At 42.3% G+C, this 17,682-nt stretch overlaps 4 protein-coding genes across 4 annotated transcripts; 2 read left to right on the top strand and 2 right to left on the bottom strand.

Annotated features, from left to right (window-relative positions):
* The first annotated feature begins 3,898 nt into the window (after window positions 1-3,898).
* Window positions 3,899-5,293, top strand: ECSIT (evolutionarily conserved signaling intermediate in Toll pathway, mitochondrial). Its single transcript, XM_018019100.2, has one exon. It carries the CDS (start codon window positions 4,002-4,004, stop codon window positions 5,256-5,258), a length of 1,257 nt encoding a protein of 418 aa, XP_017874589.1. The 5' UTR covers window positions 3,899-4,001; the 3' UTR covers window positions 5,259-5,293.
* LOC108621660 (GTP-binding protein 2) lies at window positions 5,294-7,679 on the bottom strand. Its single transcript, XM_018019097.2, has 3 exons — window positions 7,004-7,679; window positions 6,073-6,947; window positions 5,294-6,001 (listed from the first exon to the last, which is right to left on the bottom strand). Exons 1-3 carry the CDS (start codon window positions 7,677-7,679, stop codon window positions 5,726-5,728), a joined length of 1,827 nt encoding a protein of 608 aa, XP_017874586.2. The 3' UTR covers window positions 5,294-5,725.
* Window positions 7,680-9,562: 1,883 nt separating this feature from the next.
* Window positions 9,563-11,528, top strand: DhpD (guanine deaminase). Its single transcript, XM_018019099.2, has 4 exons — window positions 9,563-10,017; window positions 10,282-10,436; window positions 10,506-10,779; window positions 10,841-11,528. Exons 1-4 carry the CDS (start codon window positions 9,661-9,663, stop codon window positions 11,393-11,395), a joined length of 1,341 nt encoding a protein of 446 aa, XP_017874588.1. The 5' UTR covers window positions 9,563-9,660; the 3' UTR covers window positions 11,396-11,528.
* Window positions 11,410-17,309, bottom strand: aux (cyclin-G-associated kinase). Its single transcript, XM_018019094.2, has 9 exons — window positions 16,782-17,309; window positions 16,028-16,258; window positions 15,826-15,965; window positions 14,626-15,627; window positions 14,162-14,571; window positions 13,711-14,093; window positions 12,619-13,646; window positions 12,401-12,562; window positions 11,410-12,341 (listed from the first exon to the last, which is right to left on the bottom strand). The coding sequence occupies exons 1-9, from the start codon at window positions 16,966-16,968 to the stop codon at window positions 12,231-12,233; spliced, it is 3,654 nt and encodes a 1,217-aa protein (XP_017874583.1). The 5' UTR covers window positions 16,969-17,309; the 3' UTR covers window positions 11,410-12,230.
* Between the last annotated feature and the right edge of the window lie 373 nt (window positions 17,310-17,682).

Genomic DNA, 17,682 nt, shown 5'->3' with positions numbered 1-17,682 from the left:
GATTGCAGCGCTGATTTCGCTGCGGCTGTGCGGAGTGTCCAGTGTCCAGTGTCCAGCGTGCAGTGGCTAAGCGCATAGATAGCCACGGCAGCCGCAATTAGGCAAAGGCAAAGACAAGGGCAACGGCAAAGGTGATCTGGGAGTTTGTCGCGCTCTCACAGGCCAGGGACCCACCCAGCTGGCCCGTTTCGAGTGACCAATGTCCAGCTCATAATTCACGAGGCGAAGGAACGAGTTGCGTCTGTTGTTGTTGATAGATGCACAGCTCGAAATGATATATGCATGTGAGAAAATGCATAAACACATGCATATGTGTATATGCATGCATATGCGTGTCTGTGTATCTATATATCCCATGTATATTCACATCTTGTCGGGGGACTGTCAGCGCTTGAATAAATCAAACCAGCGCCTGCAAGTGGGTCAGCACTTGGTGTTGGCCTCTTGCCTTGCCTTGCCGTGTGGCATGCCTCAGTAGCGGCCATTGCATGCCGCACGCCAGTTACTGCCACCGCCAACTGACCCACTTGTGGAAATCTTAGCGTTCCGTTAGTTTCTCACACCCAAAACTGGTTGAGAACCAGCGACAATTGTCGCTCGGCAGAGCCAGCCGCGCGGAAAATGCCAAACAATAGGCACTCACAGAAAGAGTGGGGAGGGAGGGGAGGCCAGCATCGCCAGATATGTAGACATTCAGATTGCGACTGCTTTTCCAACTGGTTTTTCTCCGTCTTTTGCGTTTTCTGTTGTTTTTTGCCTTTTTATTGCCTCGCCTTTGCCTTTTGATTGTCTCAGATTTTTCCTGTTTTTTTGTTTTTGTTTTTGTTTAATTCATTTCGTTTCGTTTCGTTTCTTTTCTTTTCTTGTTGGGCCTTTCTAATGCACAGGCGAACAAAAGAGTTTGTTAGGCCAGCTCAGTGAGCGCTTGACTCGGGTTCAGATGAGTTATGGACCTGGGTGTGGTGACCTCTTGACTGGGACGCTCTGGTGGTTGCTTTCGCCGTGGCTCTACTTTATATGCACTTGGACTCTATTAAGGTAATGCGATACGTGGCGCATGAAAAATCAAAAAAATGTTCGGCTGCCCTCCTCCCCCTTCCCATAGCTCTGACATTGATGCATCTGTAGCTGTAGCTGTAGCTGTAGCTGTATCTCAATAGTTTTTCTGGGCTCCGCTAACAGCATATGGTCAGCGTTTGGTCAGGCGATCGAGCGATGATCCGTAAATAATAAAAAGAGAGCAAATTAAACTATTTTTGGCATATTCGATTACATTGTTGCCCACTCGGGCCGACGCGCAGCTGCCCAAATATTTTGGCTTACGCTGTCAACAATTCTCTAATGGAAAGTCGGGTAGCGTGCAAGTTTTTCAGCTGCCTCCCCGGCATAGGGTCGAGTCGGAGGCGGGGGCGGAGGCTGCCCTCCCTATTACAGACTCTTTTTTCTAATGCCGCCGTCACATGATAAACTTTTCATTTGTTTGTAGTCCGTCTGCTGCTGCTGCTGCTGTTACAAATATACACATTTATCTCTATATATATACACCATATACATATATGTAAATATGTGTGTATGCTAGTTCCACATCCAATCCCTAGCTCGGCTCTGCCCTTTGTCTGTCATCAGAGAGCGCGCGTGCGCGCGTTTTGTTTATTTTTATCTGCTGCTATTTCAGTTATGCAGCCGCTGTTTGGCTTTTCATTTATTTACTTGAATTTTTGCTTTGTTGTTGTTTTGTCACACGCCCTGTGCGCCTGTTTGCATTTCCACGTCCATCTCTCCGGCTGCAGATCGGCGGCAGCTCCAGCCTCGTCTTGCATCTCTGCCAGCAGCTCCGGCTGACTTCCTGTCTAAATAATTGCGCATTCAGCGCAAACACATCCCCAGTAAGGGGGGAGCAGGAAGGCAGATCTAAGTCGAATAGTATATACACTATATGCGACAGGTAATCATAGTCTCTGTATGTACATATTTGGAAATTTGATATTATATATTTAAATGCAATTGTCAGTTAAATACTTGGGAAATCGTTTATATAATTCTATGCACATATGTGCATACGCCATGATACCCCTATTTAATGTTATATGTACAGCTAAGTAGACAAGCTATAACAAGACCAAAGTCCACATGACAGCTCTAGATAAAAAAATTTACTTGAGACATACTATATCTTTATTGTATTGATCAAGATAATTTATTGATTTACTGCCTATTTCCGAAATTTTAAATATAGGTATTTTGCCATCGACATTGTTTTATCTGATTTCTGCAATTGTATTATACATAGATACATATGTATATATGTATAAGAATCTATGAGTGAGTTTCATGAAACCATTTTATTGTTGTTGTAGATTCAGCCCATGAAGAAATGCATATAAGAGTGCTTTTGCTAAATGTGTGTAGATAAGAAGAGTTTTGACATACATACATATAAACGTACATGTATGCATGGCGGCAGTTTAAAACATGACGACTCACACTCACATACTGTACCTAAATTTAGTATGAGTCAGTGTGTGTGTCTTTAAGAGGACATTGCGAAAGCTGCCAAACATTGAGAAATTGTAAGAGGCCCAATAAAAAACTAGATAAAGCGTTATTGTATTGTTGTATCATTATTGTAGTTGGTGAAATCTGAAAAGTCCATAAAGTAAAATAATCATAAAAATCGAATCAGTAGTTCTAATTAGCCGCTTACTACAGAAGCAGTAGATATAATTTACGATTATGAATGACAGAAAGTACGAGGTAAAGAGAATGTGTCCCAGGGATAGACAGAGATATATATATATATACATACATATAAACAAACTTACCGATATGTTTGCAATGTTTACTATTTATTTTTAAATAATTGACTATACTGAAAATTGTGTAAGATCATAATCATATGAAGCACAGCTCGCAATAGCTGTGTGTCAAACGTCAATCGTATCTTGTCCCAAATGATGATTCTTCTATGATTCTTCTCTTCAGAGCGTCAAATAGAGACAAATGGTCAACTGTTATTTGCTGGCTACATAAATACATACATACACACATATATAGATATGCACATATGTAGGTATGCTAAAAAGTGAATCAGAGGTCATGTTTGGATGGAAAAGCAATATTCATTCTATTTAGTTCTGCTAAATTAGCTAATTAGTGAGAGTTAACAACATCAAAGTAGTCTATGATTAAAATATTGACGATCTATTTCAGATCTCGTTTTGTGGTTAATGTGGTCGATTTTCTCGCTAACCGACCGATGTATACCGTTAAGTAGTGTTAAGTGCTACCGCAAAGAAAGAGGAACAGAGAAGAACAAAAGTAATCTGATTGACTCCGCTGATGACGTTTGGCTTTCAGCGCATAGCTCTGTGCATGATTCACACAGCGCCCGCTGCATTGATATTTTAATGACGCATTCTATCAGCGCATTCGTCTTTTGCTGGCATCATAAACAAAAGATCGAAAATTACGTTTTATATCCCTGCAACATAAGCAGCTGGTGAATAAATATTTAAGATCATTCAGTCAAACATGCGGGCTAATGACTTTTCATCGCATTATTAGGGAATGTTTAATACGAGTTCAACATATTCTTGACTGATCTATGGGGGCGGGTCTAGGCGCTCATCGATGATCAATTGATATTTGATGTGATATTTGATATGTAGCACTAAATTATTGAAAATTGATATACATTCTTGGTGGTATAAATATTCATCGATTTTAATTATCAAAATAATACTTTAATATAATTATCCCTCTAAGTCATTGCAAGTAAATCCTTGGGTCAATATCCACGATAAATTCTGATTGGCAGCACATTCGAACACAGCGCAAAGATATATTCGATTACCTTTCATCGTCTTGCACAGTCTCATATCGATAGTTCCGATATATTGATGTCAGCTGATTGCGAGTTCGCAGTGCTGTAAAATGCATTTGTTGTTGTTTTATAATCGGTCAGCTTAGATTTATAAGAAAAACATTTGTTTTAAATAAAAATGATTCGCAAATTGCATTGCATACTGCGACTAAACAGCACAATTACTCAAAGCATATATAGACAGCGGGCCCCAACGGTCCATTGCAGAAATTATGCAACGGATGAAGCAAATGCGAATCATAAAAATGACAGCTCCAATACGAAAAGAGGAGGAGCTGCCGGCTCGTCGAAAAACCTGCCCAGCATACGAAATCCCTTTGCAGCCGCTCACGAGAAGACCAAAAACTCCTATCTGACAATGGTGGAAATCTTTGAAGAACGCGATGTGCACCGGCGCAACCATGTAGAGTTTATCTACGCCGCATTGAAGCACATGCCCGACTTTGGAGTCGAGCACGATCTGGAAGTCTACAAGGCGTTGATAAATGTTATGCCTAAGGGAAAGTTCATACCAACCAATCTGTTTCAGGCCGAGTTCATGCATTATCCGAAACAGCAGCAATGTATTATCGACCTGCTCGAGCAGATGGAGGACTACGGCGTCATGCCCGACTACGAGATGGAGGCAATGCTGTTGAATGTGTTCGGCAACAAGGGACATCCGTTGCGTAAATACTGGCGCATGATGTACTGGATGCCCAAGTTCAAGAATTTGTCACCCTGGCCCCTACCTGATCCCGTGCCCGACGATACGCTGGAAATTGCGAAGCTGGCTGTGGAGCGCATGTGCACAGTGGATCTACGTTCGAAAATCGATGTGTTTGAGACAAGCGAGATCAAGGACTCGTTGGATGACACATGGATTGTGAGTGGCATGAGCCCCGAACAGTCTAAGCTGCTGCGTGAGCACTCCCGCCAGAAGGCGCTCTATATTGAGGGGCCGTTCAACATATGGATACGAAATCGACGCATCAATTATTTTACATTGCGCGCCGATGCGGACCCAGAGTTCCTTGCGCAATTGGACAAAGCCCAGGTGGATGAAGATGATGTGACCCAGATTGGTGTGCCGCTCTTTGGACGTGCGCCACCACGTCGCCACAATCAGTTGGGCAAAGTTCGCTCGGTACATCAGCAGGACGATGGAACTATATTCGCCATCTGCGCCACGGGGACCTCCACCAAGGACTCGCTGCTCTCATGGATTCGCCTGCTGGAGGCACATGGCAATGCGTCGCTGGGCGAAATACCCGTACTCTTTAGATTCACATCCACTGTGCCCGCCAAGGCCGAGCAAATCGAGGGCCCCTCCAACCTGCCAGCACACTCCAGTGATACAAGTAGCAATAAGGAGCAGCCGGACAGTAGACCGTAGTGAGTTCACTAAAATAAAATAAAATTGCCGAGCAATTGTCATGTGGAGTATGTTATCGTCTAGGTTTTATTAAGTAGGCGTGGGCGAAATTAAAATTCGTACATGGTTTTTAATTTAAAATTGCATTGTCTAAAGAATCAGAATATATATATGTGTGTATGTTTACTGGAGATATACATATATATACTGGAGCAGTTGAGCTTAAAAGAAAAATCACAGAACTCAAACTAAATGTAAACAAGATCTGCTACAATTTCAGCATATACTCAGTTCTCGTATATGCTTATCGAAATCTCTAAACTCTAGTTTTAAGTAATATGTACATGTCTCTATATGTAATCCGTGTTGAGATATATTGATAAGCTTTAATAAGTATTCAAATCTGTTCACTGTCCGCGAGCAGAGCCGATTCGCGCATCTATTTTTGAAATAGATGAAATTCCGTTTGCTCCGCTGTAGAGTTAGATCTACTTCGCTCGCGTCTTGTTGACGGGAAATACTTGGGTGACTACACCAATGCCCTTGCTGGACATGCCTTCGCGGAAGAGTATGCGCATGCCAGGTCGCACATACTCCGGGTGTCCGACGAACTCAAACATGACGGAGGCCGAGTCATTGGTGCCCAGCTTTTCGCCACCCATGATGCCACGTATAACAGCCGTCTGACGTATGCTCCCAATGTGGACCGTTGTCTGAAAGCCCACGTAAATGGCGGTTGCATGGAAGAGCACCGAAACCTTGGCCTAGAATGTAAATAAGTAGTGCTATAAATATTGCTGTTGTTCAAGCAGAAGTATTTGAACGGTCAACTTACTTGAAAGAAGTAAGTGCCATATGGCTCGTCTATATTTCCTGAATCACCCAACAGAACCATTCCGCTTCGCAGCGGTGGCAGCTCCTGGGTGGGCGTGAACGATAGCGATGCACTTTGGCCAGCGCGCACCACTCGACATGGAGCCTTGTTCCGATGTATGGTATGAACAGTAACTGAGTGGAAGCTGCCGTTTGGTAGTGGTCCAATTTTCATGGGCATATTTTCGGTGAGGACGCCCTGTACCAGCAGGCCGCCAACAACGGATCCCACATCAGTTACCCGAAAAATTTCATCGATTTGAAACTCGCATGGCTCTAGTTCCAAGCGATCCTTTTCAGCATTGCTGATGCCTGGAGACAGCACGTAGAGAAATTTTGTGACCAGATTGAGTCCAGTTCCGGTCACATTCGAAACGCAAAATATGGGCACAATGTTTTCAGACACCTGGTTCGACCCAGCCGATATGGCCTCATCCGTATTGGTGACAACAAACGGCACTTTGCGGCAGCCGATATTCGTGAGCAGAGTGCGCAGCTCCTGCAGTGTGGCATCTGGTGATGTAATATCCGTTTTGGTAATCAATATAAAGAATGGCATATCTAGAGCACGCACAATGGCTAAATGCTCCTCAGTGGTGTCATTGCATCCGCTGCCAGCGGACACCACCAGCATCGCATAGTGAGGTGAGTAGCCGCTCAGAGCCTGGACCGTTGTGCGCATATAGCGTCGATGACCTGCCAGGTCCATGAATGTAACCAGCTTTGTGGAGCGATCGCTTATCTCCTCGGCAGTCATCATTTCATTGTACTTGTAGTTGACCACATTGCCCAAGGCATCGAAGCCTAAAGTTTCATGCGAAATGCAGGAGGTTCGACCTGAAAAGAAACTCCAATTAGAAATTGCTAAAATTATATGTAGCTTCACTTATTACCCGACTGAATCTCGTGCATGTGCCGAAACATGTTTAGTCGCGCACGCCCATGTCCATTGTCCAGTTCGTCTTGTGTAAGCACGCCCAGCAGCGTGGATTTGCCAGCATCAGCGCCACCTAAAACGGCGACGCGCACCTCAATGTTGTGCTGATCATCAGGGATCTTGCGTACGAGCACTTCGGCAACCGAGCGCCGCATGTCAACTGTCTTGCGTCGCAGTACGGATGTGCTGGCGCCCAAATGATGGGCCATTTGCTTGAGCGTGGTAAGAGAGGCATTCATGTCCTTATCGCTGAGGCCCTGCAGGTGGCCCGCATCGGAGACGCCGATCTCATAGATGGCCTCACCTTGTCCTTCGCGTAGACGCCATTTCATTTGGGTGACCAAATGCTCAAAACGTTGCTTTGACGGATTCACCAATTTGAGCTTGTACTCCACATTGCCCAGCTGTGGCTCCGGGGGCAGAACTCCCTGCTCAAAGTCAAAGATTAGATTACTTTTGGCATTACTGCCCGTGTTGTTGTTGTTGCTGCTGCCACTGATTTGGTTGCTCTCATTGACATGACCATCCGTCTCATACTCGCTGCTGCCGCTGCTGTTGCCATTTAGCTCTTGCTCCTCGTCGAAGCCATCGTCTGGTTGATTTGGATCGAACAGGCTTAAAAACGAATCCATATTGTGGCTGCTGTGAATGATCAGAGGAAGAGAGAACAAAGGAACGATCACATCATATTTTATTTGCTAAACATTTTTGGCCAAGTGCGCCATTGAGCGAATATACATTATATTTTTGGCTTGGCCTCTTTTGCTTGTGGTGACCTTGAAACGCTTGTTTATGTTTGCATGCATGCACAAACACACACATACACACACAGTCATACAAACACTGTTTTGGGCACGTATTACTGTTCCTATTTACACAAATACGTGTAACTATTACTTTATATGCTTATTTAATATTATTATCAAATGGAAATATTCTATTACTTTATAATTAGCGCCTCCCTTAACTAAATCAGATCGTGTACGACTCGATGTTTTGCTATGTGCGCCGAATGTGCCACTGGCCCGAAAAATCGATTTTTGGGACGCGGGCGCTTTGGGCCAGTCGTTTCACAAACACATGTAATACTTATGTATTCATGTGTCTAAGCACACGCACATGCACATGGACGCACACACACACACTCATGTATTTCACTCGGGTAACTTGCTCTTGGGTGCGCTTCACATCTTGCAAGAATTTAAGTGCTTTTCGTTTTCCGTTGCCTTTCGATTTTGTTTATAACTTGTTCTGTTTTGGGGCAATCACACGTACACAAACACTGAAGAGCTTTCTGCTTCCTGTTCTCTACATTAGCGCATATGCATAGTGATATGTCTTATGTTTGCTTTTGCTTTGCTCTCCATATTGGCAGATTGTGTAGCGCATGCGGCAGTCAGTAAAGCGTAGACTGCTGCTCATTATTGGCTTGTGTTTTATGTTTGTTTTTCGCATTTTGACGTCCTCGGCGCTGCTTCTTGGCTTTCTATACAAATCGCTAGCTATGTATGTATTTGTTTTGATCAGCTGTGACTGCGACAGCTGAATGAAGAAATCAGATAACGAATTTGCACTTCTAGCGTAATTATTATCTTTTCATTATGGCTTCTTTCACAGAAAGCTTTCGATAGGACTTACGTGCTTATGTTTATGAGTACGTGTCAATTGTATAAAAATAATTAATTGCAAATAGCACACCTAACCAAAGTTAATATATAAAAGAATGAATATATAAATTATATTTATCTTCTTACATTTTTATAAATATTTTACTCAAGCAATTGAAGATGCAAATTCTGTTTATGTGGATACGTATATACGTATGTATCATACTTACATTTCACAATAGGTCTTAATTTACTTTGAGTTGAACCTGTTTATTCAATGCTATGCAATTTATGTTGAGTAATAATGCACTTGGATTGCGTGAGACGCTTTCGACTAAATATGTATATGCTCAGCTATGTAAATTTAACAGATATTTACGAAATCATCATAATTGGACACTGTGAACTAATAATTTCGAAAATTTGCGCCAAGAAACACGCTGAACATAAACAAAACTTCTTATTTATTACATTATTGTTTGTAAATAAAATTCAGCCTGGCTGTGCAAGTGTGTAAATGAAAACGAAACACTAAGCGTATTCCCTCTGCTCATAACATTTTAATCGACTTAAATTTATCGATAGGATATCAGCTGTTGCTTAAAAATTGCGACTGCAACAAAGTGACCAGCTTTTTATGAAATTCGTTACAATTCATGAAATGGTTTTTGTTTTATTATTATTATAGTATAAGCTCAAATTATGACTTGCTTGAATTATTGATGTTTAAAATATAAATGAGTGTTGTAATTAATATATTTAAATACTAAATGTTCGTATGTCAAAGAATAATTTCAAAATAGTAAATTACGTAAATAAAACTAAATTTATTTGAAATTATTATTACCGCCAAAGTCATTTTGTCATTTACCAACACAGGATAGAACTGAGGCTGCCAACCGCTTCAGATGGGAAACCATACTCATAATAATTTGAATACTTGTTCTTCAAGCATTCCCACTTAGTTTCTGATCGTTGCCAAGGCAGGAACACGTTAATAGAGAATATGCCCACCGTATACCGTGGAACAATTGTACACACGAAGTCATTTAATGAATTCGAATCGTTTAAGGAGGGCTTTGTTGCCGTAGAAGATGGGAAGATAATTGGCATTGGCGGTGATTATGACAATTGGCTGTCCACTTCCAAGATCAATGAGGACTTGATTAGCGAAGTGAGGCTGTCTCGATTCCAGTTTCTCTCCCCCGGCTTTTGTGACGGTCATATTCATGCTCCGCAATACGCACAAATTGGCCTGGGAATGAGTGTTCCTTTGCTGGATTGGCTAAATACGTACACGTTTCCAACTGAAGCGAAATATGTTGACAAGGAATTCGCGCAGAAGATCTATAGAAGTGTTGTTGTAAGTAGCTGTAACTCATAATTATCACTATTAGTTTACGTTTCTTATCGGCCAATCATCACATTGTGTGCTCACAAGCACTCACACGTGCACACAAACATACATGCAATAAAATTAGTTCGATAGTAAGCTTTTGCTGGCCGATCATTTTAACGATCGCTTTCATTCCTAAGCACACATACACACACACGCACAACTCACTGCATATGTATATATTCTGTGCCTGCTTCGTTACACCAGCTGATAATTTGATACTCTATATAGGAAGCTACACTTCGCTGTGGCACCACTTTGGCCTCCTATTTCGCTACCAACAATTTGGAATCAACACTGATCTTAGCTAAGGAAGCGGCACGTCAAGGCCAGCGCGCATTGATTGGAAAGGTCTGCTCCAATTGCAACAGTCCCGACTTCTATGTGTGAGTGTGTAGAAACATGACAATTAATCAATTGATCCGTAAGTAATCAAGGTATTATTTACTCTGCAGGGAGACGACAGATGAATCGGTCAGGGGAACGGAAGCATTTGTTGCAGCAATACGTAAACTGAACAATCCCCTTGTGTTGCCCACTATAACTCCGCGATTTGCGCTCAGCTGCAGCAAGGAATTACTGCAGAAACTGGGTAACATAGCTAAGCAATACGATTTGCATGTGCAGAGCCACATTAGTGAAAACTTGACTGAGATAGAGGTGGTAAGAGACATCTTTAAAACGAGCTATGCCAATGCCTATGATGAAGCGGGACTGCTAACGAAAAAGGTTTGTTGAATGTTGACTGAAAAAAACCTTCAAGGAAACCTAATCTGTTTCTCTAATACAGACTGTCATGGCGCACGGAGTGCATTTGCAGGATGATGAGATTGCCTTGCTTAAGAAACGTGGAACGGCTATTATTCATTGTCCTGCTTCCAATACCAATTTAAATTCTGGCATTTGTGATGTACAGCGTCTTATTAAGGCTGGATTAACGGTGGGCCTGGGCACGGATGTGTCTGGGGGGAATTCCGTATCCGTACTAACTGCCTTACAGCGCGCCATAGAAGTTTCCAAACATCTTGACTTCTTTAAAAAGCAAAATATCTTAGGCACGGGGCGAGCTGAAACGCAAGATAACGACTACCAGCAATTGACGTACAAACAGGCTTTCTATTTAGCCACCTTGGGTGGTGCAAAGGCATTAGCCCTGGATCATATTACAGGTAACTTTTCTGTTGGTAAGGATTTCGATGCTTTGCTGGTGGACGTGAGTGTGCTGCAGAAGCCACATCGTCCGTTTACTGTTGACGAGCTCTTGGAGAAATTCATTTATACCGGCGATGATCGCAATATTAAAGCCGTATATGTGGCCGGTAAGCTGGTTAAGGGCACAATATAATTAAAAAACTGTGATTGCTAACAATAGCTCTTCGCAGAGAAATGCATATTGAATTTATTGCTATTTCCGTATATATGAATAGGTCTATTTTAAATGCTGAAAATAAAGAGCTCATTTTGGGTTTTACATTCTATTCTATTTAGTACACTTTTGATTGGTAAACCACACACATTATTTCATTTTTACAAACAGTTTTATATGTACTCGGATAAATATGTATATATACATATTATTATATTTAATTAGATTTTTTATTTTTAGTTTAGATTCAGTTTTCATAATTGCATAGGCGTTTATCATAATCACATATTGGGTTGGGACCAGGTCATTTTGTTTTTAACGCCAATAATTATAATAATTGAGCTTTTGAAGTATTGAGTATAAGATATATAGAATTGTTTGTTTCACAAATAATAGCTATAGAATGTACAATTATCAATGCTTTATGTGATGTTCAGATCTTACATCTGTACTATCAACAGTCCTAACTGCACAAACTTTTAATTACAATTTATTAAATAATGTTTTTTTGCTCTTCATTTTTTTTTGCTCGTACACAGTATGGTTTGTGTGTATTTGTGGGAATGTGGATGGGCACCTAAGATTTAGTTACAAAATTAAGTAAATTGTCCATAAATATTTTAGAATTTCAAATCGGGTTCATTTTGGGCTAACTAAAATGTATATGCCTTATGTGGCATACACAAATACTTTCACTTTACACATTAAAGCTTACACTCTTACATGGCTTTAAACTAGGTTTAGCTAATAGAAGGATTGTTAAATCTATTGGTGTATATATTAATATATACTTATAATAGCTTTAGGACACATTTTAAGCATTGAACATGTTTTGCTGTGTGGCATCGTTCTCGAAATCTGTCCAAGCATTATTTAATTCAATAAAAATCAGCTTGGCGATTTCCTCGTGTTCCGTTCCATTATGCTGTAAATGTGATATAGTGTATAAAGAAAAAAAGCATGGCAATAAATGAATGAGCTCACCTTATCTGGATGTACAGCTAGGCAGGCGCGTCGGTAAGCCTTCTTCACCTCGGCGGGTGTTACCATGGTAGACATTTCGCAGCGTTGCCATTTGGCATTCTCCCAGAGCACCATATGCATGGAGCAGAGCAAAGCACGTATATTGTTTTTCTTGCCGTCGGTCTGTAATTTCAATATTACTACAGGTATTCTTTAGGTAGATAGTTACGAATACTTACCCATTCCATAATGCGCACTTTCTTCGGATCCATATCTTTCACCAACTCCTCTTTGCGCATCTCGTTTATGGATCTCGGCCCCTGATTCATTTTGCTACCAAACGAATAGCCCTGCTGTCCCAGAATATCTGCAAAAATATCTGAGCTCTTGGCTCCGCCACCAGCGCCTGGTTGCTGCGATGATTTTTGCGCATCAAAGTGCGTTCGACTATAGTCCGGGCGTGATTGTTGAGCTTGTGGCTGCGGCTGCGGCTGAGGCTGAGGCTGCGGTGGTGTCCTCACAAACGGTGGCTGTGCTTGCTGTTGAGGTTTAGTTTGTGGTTGAGGTTGCGATTGGGTCTGTGGTGGACTTGGCGCTGGCTTGTGCGTCGGGCTGGAAAATTGTGTAGGCTGTGGACTATGGCCAACAGGCGTGCTGCCCGCCGACTTAGCACCAAGCGTGCTGCGATTAAAGTTTATATTTAGATCAGAAGCCAGGTTGGCAATGTCAGCAAACGGATCTAGTGGTTTTTGTGGTTGCGTAGGTGATGGTTCCTTTCTGGGCGCAGCTGGTGTTGTGACGAAGGTCGGTACCGTGCCCACAAAAGGTGGCAGATTGCTGCTGGTTGTTGGTTTTAGATTGGAAGCCCCGATGCCAACGTTCTGATCCATAGAGCCAAATATGTCAAAAAGATCTGCGTTGATCTGCGGCTGTTGTGTAGTCTGCTGCAGCGGTGGTGGCGGCAACACGTCTGGAATGGGTGCCGATCCAATGCCTGTGGAGTCATCATCGCCAAAGGCACCTAACAGGTCGAAGCTGGCATCTGAGCTGGGCATGGCACTTGCCAGTGGATCAGCCGCAGCTGCTGCAGCCCCTGCACTTGGCTGTTGATTCAGATTGAGCAAATCAATGGGTGGCGAGGGTTCTGGCATTGCTGTGGGTGTATCATGAGCTATTTCCGTAACATCGGGCAACACTAACGGCGAGCTCGATCGTTCCGACTTTCTAACAGACGCTGGCGGAGAGGATTTTGTACTGGGCTTGGTCACTGCAACCAAAGTAAATCGATCAACATTAATTATTTATCTCAACTAAAGCGAGAGTGAACTTACCGAAATTATCCAGCATCTCCACATACTCTAAATCAGAACTAAATAAGTTTTGTGCATTACGTTTGGACTTGGCTGGCAGCCATGGTGGCTTGTGGCTGGGCGGAGTTTCTGTATCCGATACGCTTAATGAGAGCGACACGCAAAAGTTTGGCGGCACCTGCTCCGGATCAGGCAGATCATCGAGATCATGGGCATTAAATGTGATGAGTGTCTCTGGCTCAGGCACAAAGCCAGTATTAATTTGAAACTGACAGATCTTGAGGCCCTGCGGTCGCACCATGCCCTTCAACGCATTACGCGCATGGTACAATACAATAGTCAAGTCTCCACAAACTGTTAAGTTAATTGGCAGCACGATTTTGCCTGGACCCGCTATGTATAGCCTGAAATGGAATAACATTAAAATTAACCAATCTATAAAGTCTTATGTGAAGGAAGTTTTTTAGTTTACCGCATTTTTTCGTAATCTTGCAGCGTAGTGAGAAGCAACATTTCGTTGCAGTAGACCTCCATGTAAAGCCGGCAGCCATCACGAGCCTTGGTCATGCGCGGCACGGGCTGACAGCTGAGCGAAACCAGGTTGATATTCTTGTAGTGCGGAAGGAGCGGCGTGGGCCGCAAAATATCACCAAAATAGTAGAGATATCGAAACTCGGAGGGGCGCAAATTAATGGTGTGGCGTTTAACAGCAAATACTTGCACCGCGTCCTCCGGTTCCTGCAGCAAATCTGCGTACATAAGCAGAGCGCATATAACAGTGGCCGCTGTGCAGCCGCCCGAGTCGCCAGTTTGCACAATGACAACAGATTTGGGATCTGCGTTAAGGAAGTTATACATATCCGCTGAAACAGTGAACAGGCCCTGAAATAGAGTTTAGTTGTTAAAAGTGTCATGGGAATGTATCTTCGCACTTACCTGAAGATTGGGGGCGTGTGCCTGTGGGCAGCCATACACAGAGCCCGCCTCCACAGTTCGTACTGGCGGTGGCAGGCGCGGTACAGTTCGTGGTCCAAAATTATAAATGCTTATCTTTTGCGGTGCAAAGCGACTCTCCAACGACAGGCGCACATCCTCAATGTTATTCGTTTTGTAAGTGGACTCGAAGCCATCCGAGGGGCAGGGCATTACTAGAACGCGCGAAGTGATGTGACTAATGTCTAAGTCATTTCGTGCAATTGATTGTTGCATCGTTTGCATCACCTTGGTTGAAGTATCTTTTAGGTTCTTGAACAGAGTGCCAGCACCGCCACGCAGAGACGACAGCAAGCTACCGCTGGCATGATTGGCCGTCGAGGTCGATGTAGCAGGAGCAGTTTGTGGTGCATTCGTAGACATGGGCGTTGGTGTGGGCACAGCCGTAGGATTTGGATTGTCGCAATAGAACTCGGAGTGGCTCGTTTCGGGCATACTTCTCTCTGGACTATGGGCTGGTGACGTCTCTATGGGCATTCCGCGCAAATCCAACGGTCCCTTAAGCGACCAGTTGTTTGTCTCAGCAATCGCTGCCAAGCGCTCCAAGACCATTGAGATGTCATAGCGTTCAGCTGGATTCACTTTAAAACAGCCTTTTATAACCTCGCGAAAGCAATTATAACGAGAATCAGGAGGCATAATGTAGTTGGCATTGATGATACGCAGCTTGCCCCCATCCTCGAATGGATGTTTTTGATAGCACAAAAAATATAATATACAGCCAAGTGCCCATATATCGGCCTTGGGACCAATTGGATAATTCGACCATGTGTCCAACATTTCGGGCGCACGATACATAGGCGTGGTCACCGTATTCAGCTGATCCTCAAGCATATTGCGTTGATGTGCGGTCCATTCAAATGTGGGCGCGAACACCTCCTTGCTGGCTGAACCAAAGTCGCAAAGTTTGATCTGCTTGTCATTGCCAATAAGGAAATTTTCAATCTAGCAATGAAATTTATATATATAACGATTTGATTAGTTTTTAAGAGGTACTTGCCGAATAGTTCTCTCGTCTTTATATAGACGATTAATATATTACTACATACATAAGTTAAATTCTATTCTCGCTTGCAACAAATTGGGATTGCTTTGCAATTGACTTGACTGGATTCACATTAGGCATTTACAGTTCCTAATTACCTTTATATCACGATGAGCTATGGGCGGCGACTGTGTATGCATGTGGGCAACGGCGCGTGCCATTTGATAGAAGATGCGTAAAATAAGAGGCGGATCGAGCGCTGAATTGTCTACTCTAAAGCAGTCCACCAGAGAGCCACCTTTTGAAATCGATGAAATTATTAAATAGGATTCCACTTGATCATTGTAAGCCATCAGTTACCCTTGCACAGTTCCGTTAGCAGTAAAAACTGTGCGCCATGATGGGATGTGGGAGGAATGCAGCTGGTGCCAATGCACGTGACAATGTTGCTATGCCCAGATAGTTGCTTATGGATGCTAATCTCATTGTTGATTGTTCGGCAGGCCTGCTGATCGGCGGCGATCAAGCGCTTGAGGGCGTATTCTGTGCCATTTTTCACATCTTGTGCGACGTACACAAAGGCATATCCGCCTGCAAATAGAAGGGGAAACGTTGATAGCAAATCACACTGATAAGCGGGGGCGTTCAATTTCAGTGACGACCCAAACTCATTTATATAATTAAATATGCATTATTTATAAGACCGAAAATCAGAAACTTGATACTCTTTTCTTGTGATTACGAGTATATGTGTGTGTGTGTGTATGTTTGGCAATGTGACTCATGGGTCAAGAGAACGCCTGAAGAACGCTTGAACTTTAATAGCAACTTGAGGCACCAATACTGCTGTGAATACAGCATGTATGACTCTTAGCGTACATCTCATACTCGCTAACGAAGCAACAAGTTTTTCATTCTGTTTCACTGCGAAAATCAGAAAGCGGAAACGAAGAGCTTGTAGATGACGCTGTGGTGTCATTGTTGGCTGCTTTGATTGTAATTACAAACTTTCTGAAGAATCCAGCCATATTTAACACTCTATTACTATTGATTTTTATGCCCTTGCTTGGGGTTAGGCAATTGTTTTTGTTTGTATATTCCCCATTTTTCTAACCTTCGGCTATGACACATTTTGTGCGCAGCTTCAATCCGGAGATTTCCACATATTGGCCAACGTAATCATTGTCCATGCTTCCACTGTTCACTGTGGCATTAGTGGAACCTCCTCCTCCTCCATTTCCACCTGCATCGGAGGTGGTGTTAAAGTAGTTAAAGTTTAGCGACTTGAAAAAATCGCCCATATTACTCGACAATGGTATGTTGTGTGTTATAATTTTTGATTGCTGAATCGCGAGCTAATTTTAGGGTTTTTGTTTATTTTAACCGAGTTTAAACATTTTCGCTGCGGACACAACAAAAATTGCTGCGTTGCTTTAGTATTTATTACTTCTGTTCTGGTATTTTTTTTTTGCTTCGTTGGACGGGCATAAATGGTCAGCTGTTTGCTTAACACCGAGTTTAACAGTGAAGCATTTTAACATCTATTCATTTTCAACAAAGCTCCATATTTACAGTCGTTGCTAAAACATTCTTTAAAAAAAGAGAAACCTTAGATTTTGAAATTTGAAAATGATATGTTATTAAATTTTGCACAGCTAGCCAAAAAGGACGTCAAAAAAGGGCTTACATTGGAGACTTCGACAATGAATTAATTTCTGTTAAGTGGAGTGATATGTAAAGTGTGGAGTGATTATGCTAAGCCTAATATATGTAACGTTTTTCAGAAAATATTTTTATATAATCTATTAAATGCTTTAAAGTATATTTATTTATTTGCTTCTATGATTGGATAATTTTTTTGAAACATGATTATTTTAGGTAAATAGTGGAATACATAAAAATATTTTAGAATATGATAAGTTAACATAATAACACTATGCAACATATATAGACTTTTGACATTATTCAAGCTAACTTATTTTCTAGATTAAAGAAAGGAAATACGAAAAAGATTT

Source organism: Drosophila arizonae, chromosome 2 (genome assembly GCF_054131065.1).
Source record: "Drosophila arizonae isolate 15081-1271.41 chromosome 2, UAZ_ARI_1.0, whole genome shotgun sequence".
NCBI classification, from domain to species: Eukaryota; Metazoa; Arthropoda; class Insecta; order Diptera; family Drosophilidae; genus Drosophila; species Drosophila arizonae.
Note: the sequence above shows the minus strand (reverse complement) of the source record. Positions and strands in the feature narration are given on the sequence as shown.

Coding starts and splice junctions, on each gene's coding strand:
- ECSIT (XM_018019100.2), top strand. CDS start 4,002: ATGATTCGCAAATTGCATTGCATACTGCGACTAAACAGCACAATTACT.
- LOC108621660 (XM_018019097.2), bottom strand. CDS start 7,679: ATGGATTCGTTTTTAAGCCTGTTCGATCCAAATCAACCAGACGATGGC. Junction 6,948..7,003: donor CATGCACGAGATTCAGTCGG/GTAATAAGTGAA, acceptor GTTTCTTTTCAG/GTCGAACCTCCTGCATTTCG. Junction 6,002..6,072: donor ATGGCACTTACTTCTTTCAA/GTAAGTTGACCG, acceptor TTTACATTCTAG/GCCAAGGTTTCGGTGCTCTT.
- DhpD (XM_018019099.2), top strand. CDS start 9,661: ATGCCCACCGTATACCGTGGAACAATTGTACACACGAAGTCATTTAAT. Junction 10,018..10,281: donor AGATCTATAGAAGTGTTGTT/GTAAGTAGCTGT, acceptor TACTCTATATAG/GAAGCTACACTTCGCTGTGG. Junction 10,437..10,505: donor AACAGTCCCGACTTCTATGT/GTGAGTGTGTAG, acceptor TTTACTCTGCAG/GGAGACGACAGATGAATCGG.
- aux (XM_018019094.2), bottom strand. CDS start 16,968: ATGGGCGATTTTTTCAAGTCGCTAAACTTTAACTACTTTAACACCACC. Junction 15,966..16,027: donor GCTAACGGAACTGTGCAAGG/GTAACTGATGGC, acceptor CGATTTCAAAAG/GTGGCTCTCTGGTGGACTGC. Junction 13,647..13,710: donor GGAGATGCTGGATAATTTCG/GTAAGTTCACTC, acceptor CTTTGGTTGCAG/TGACCAAGCCCAGTACAAAA.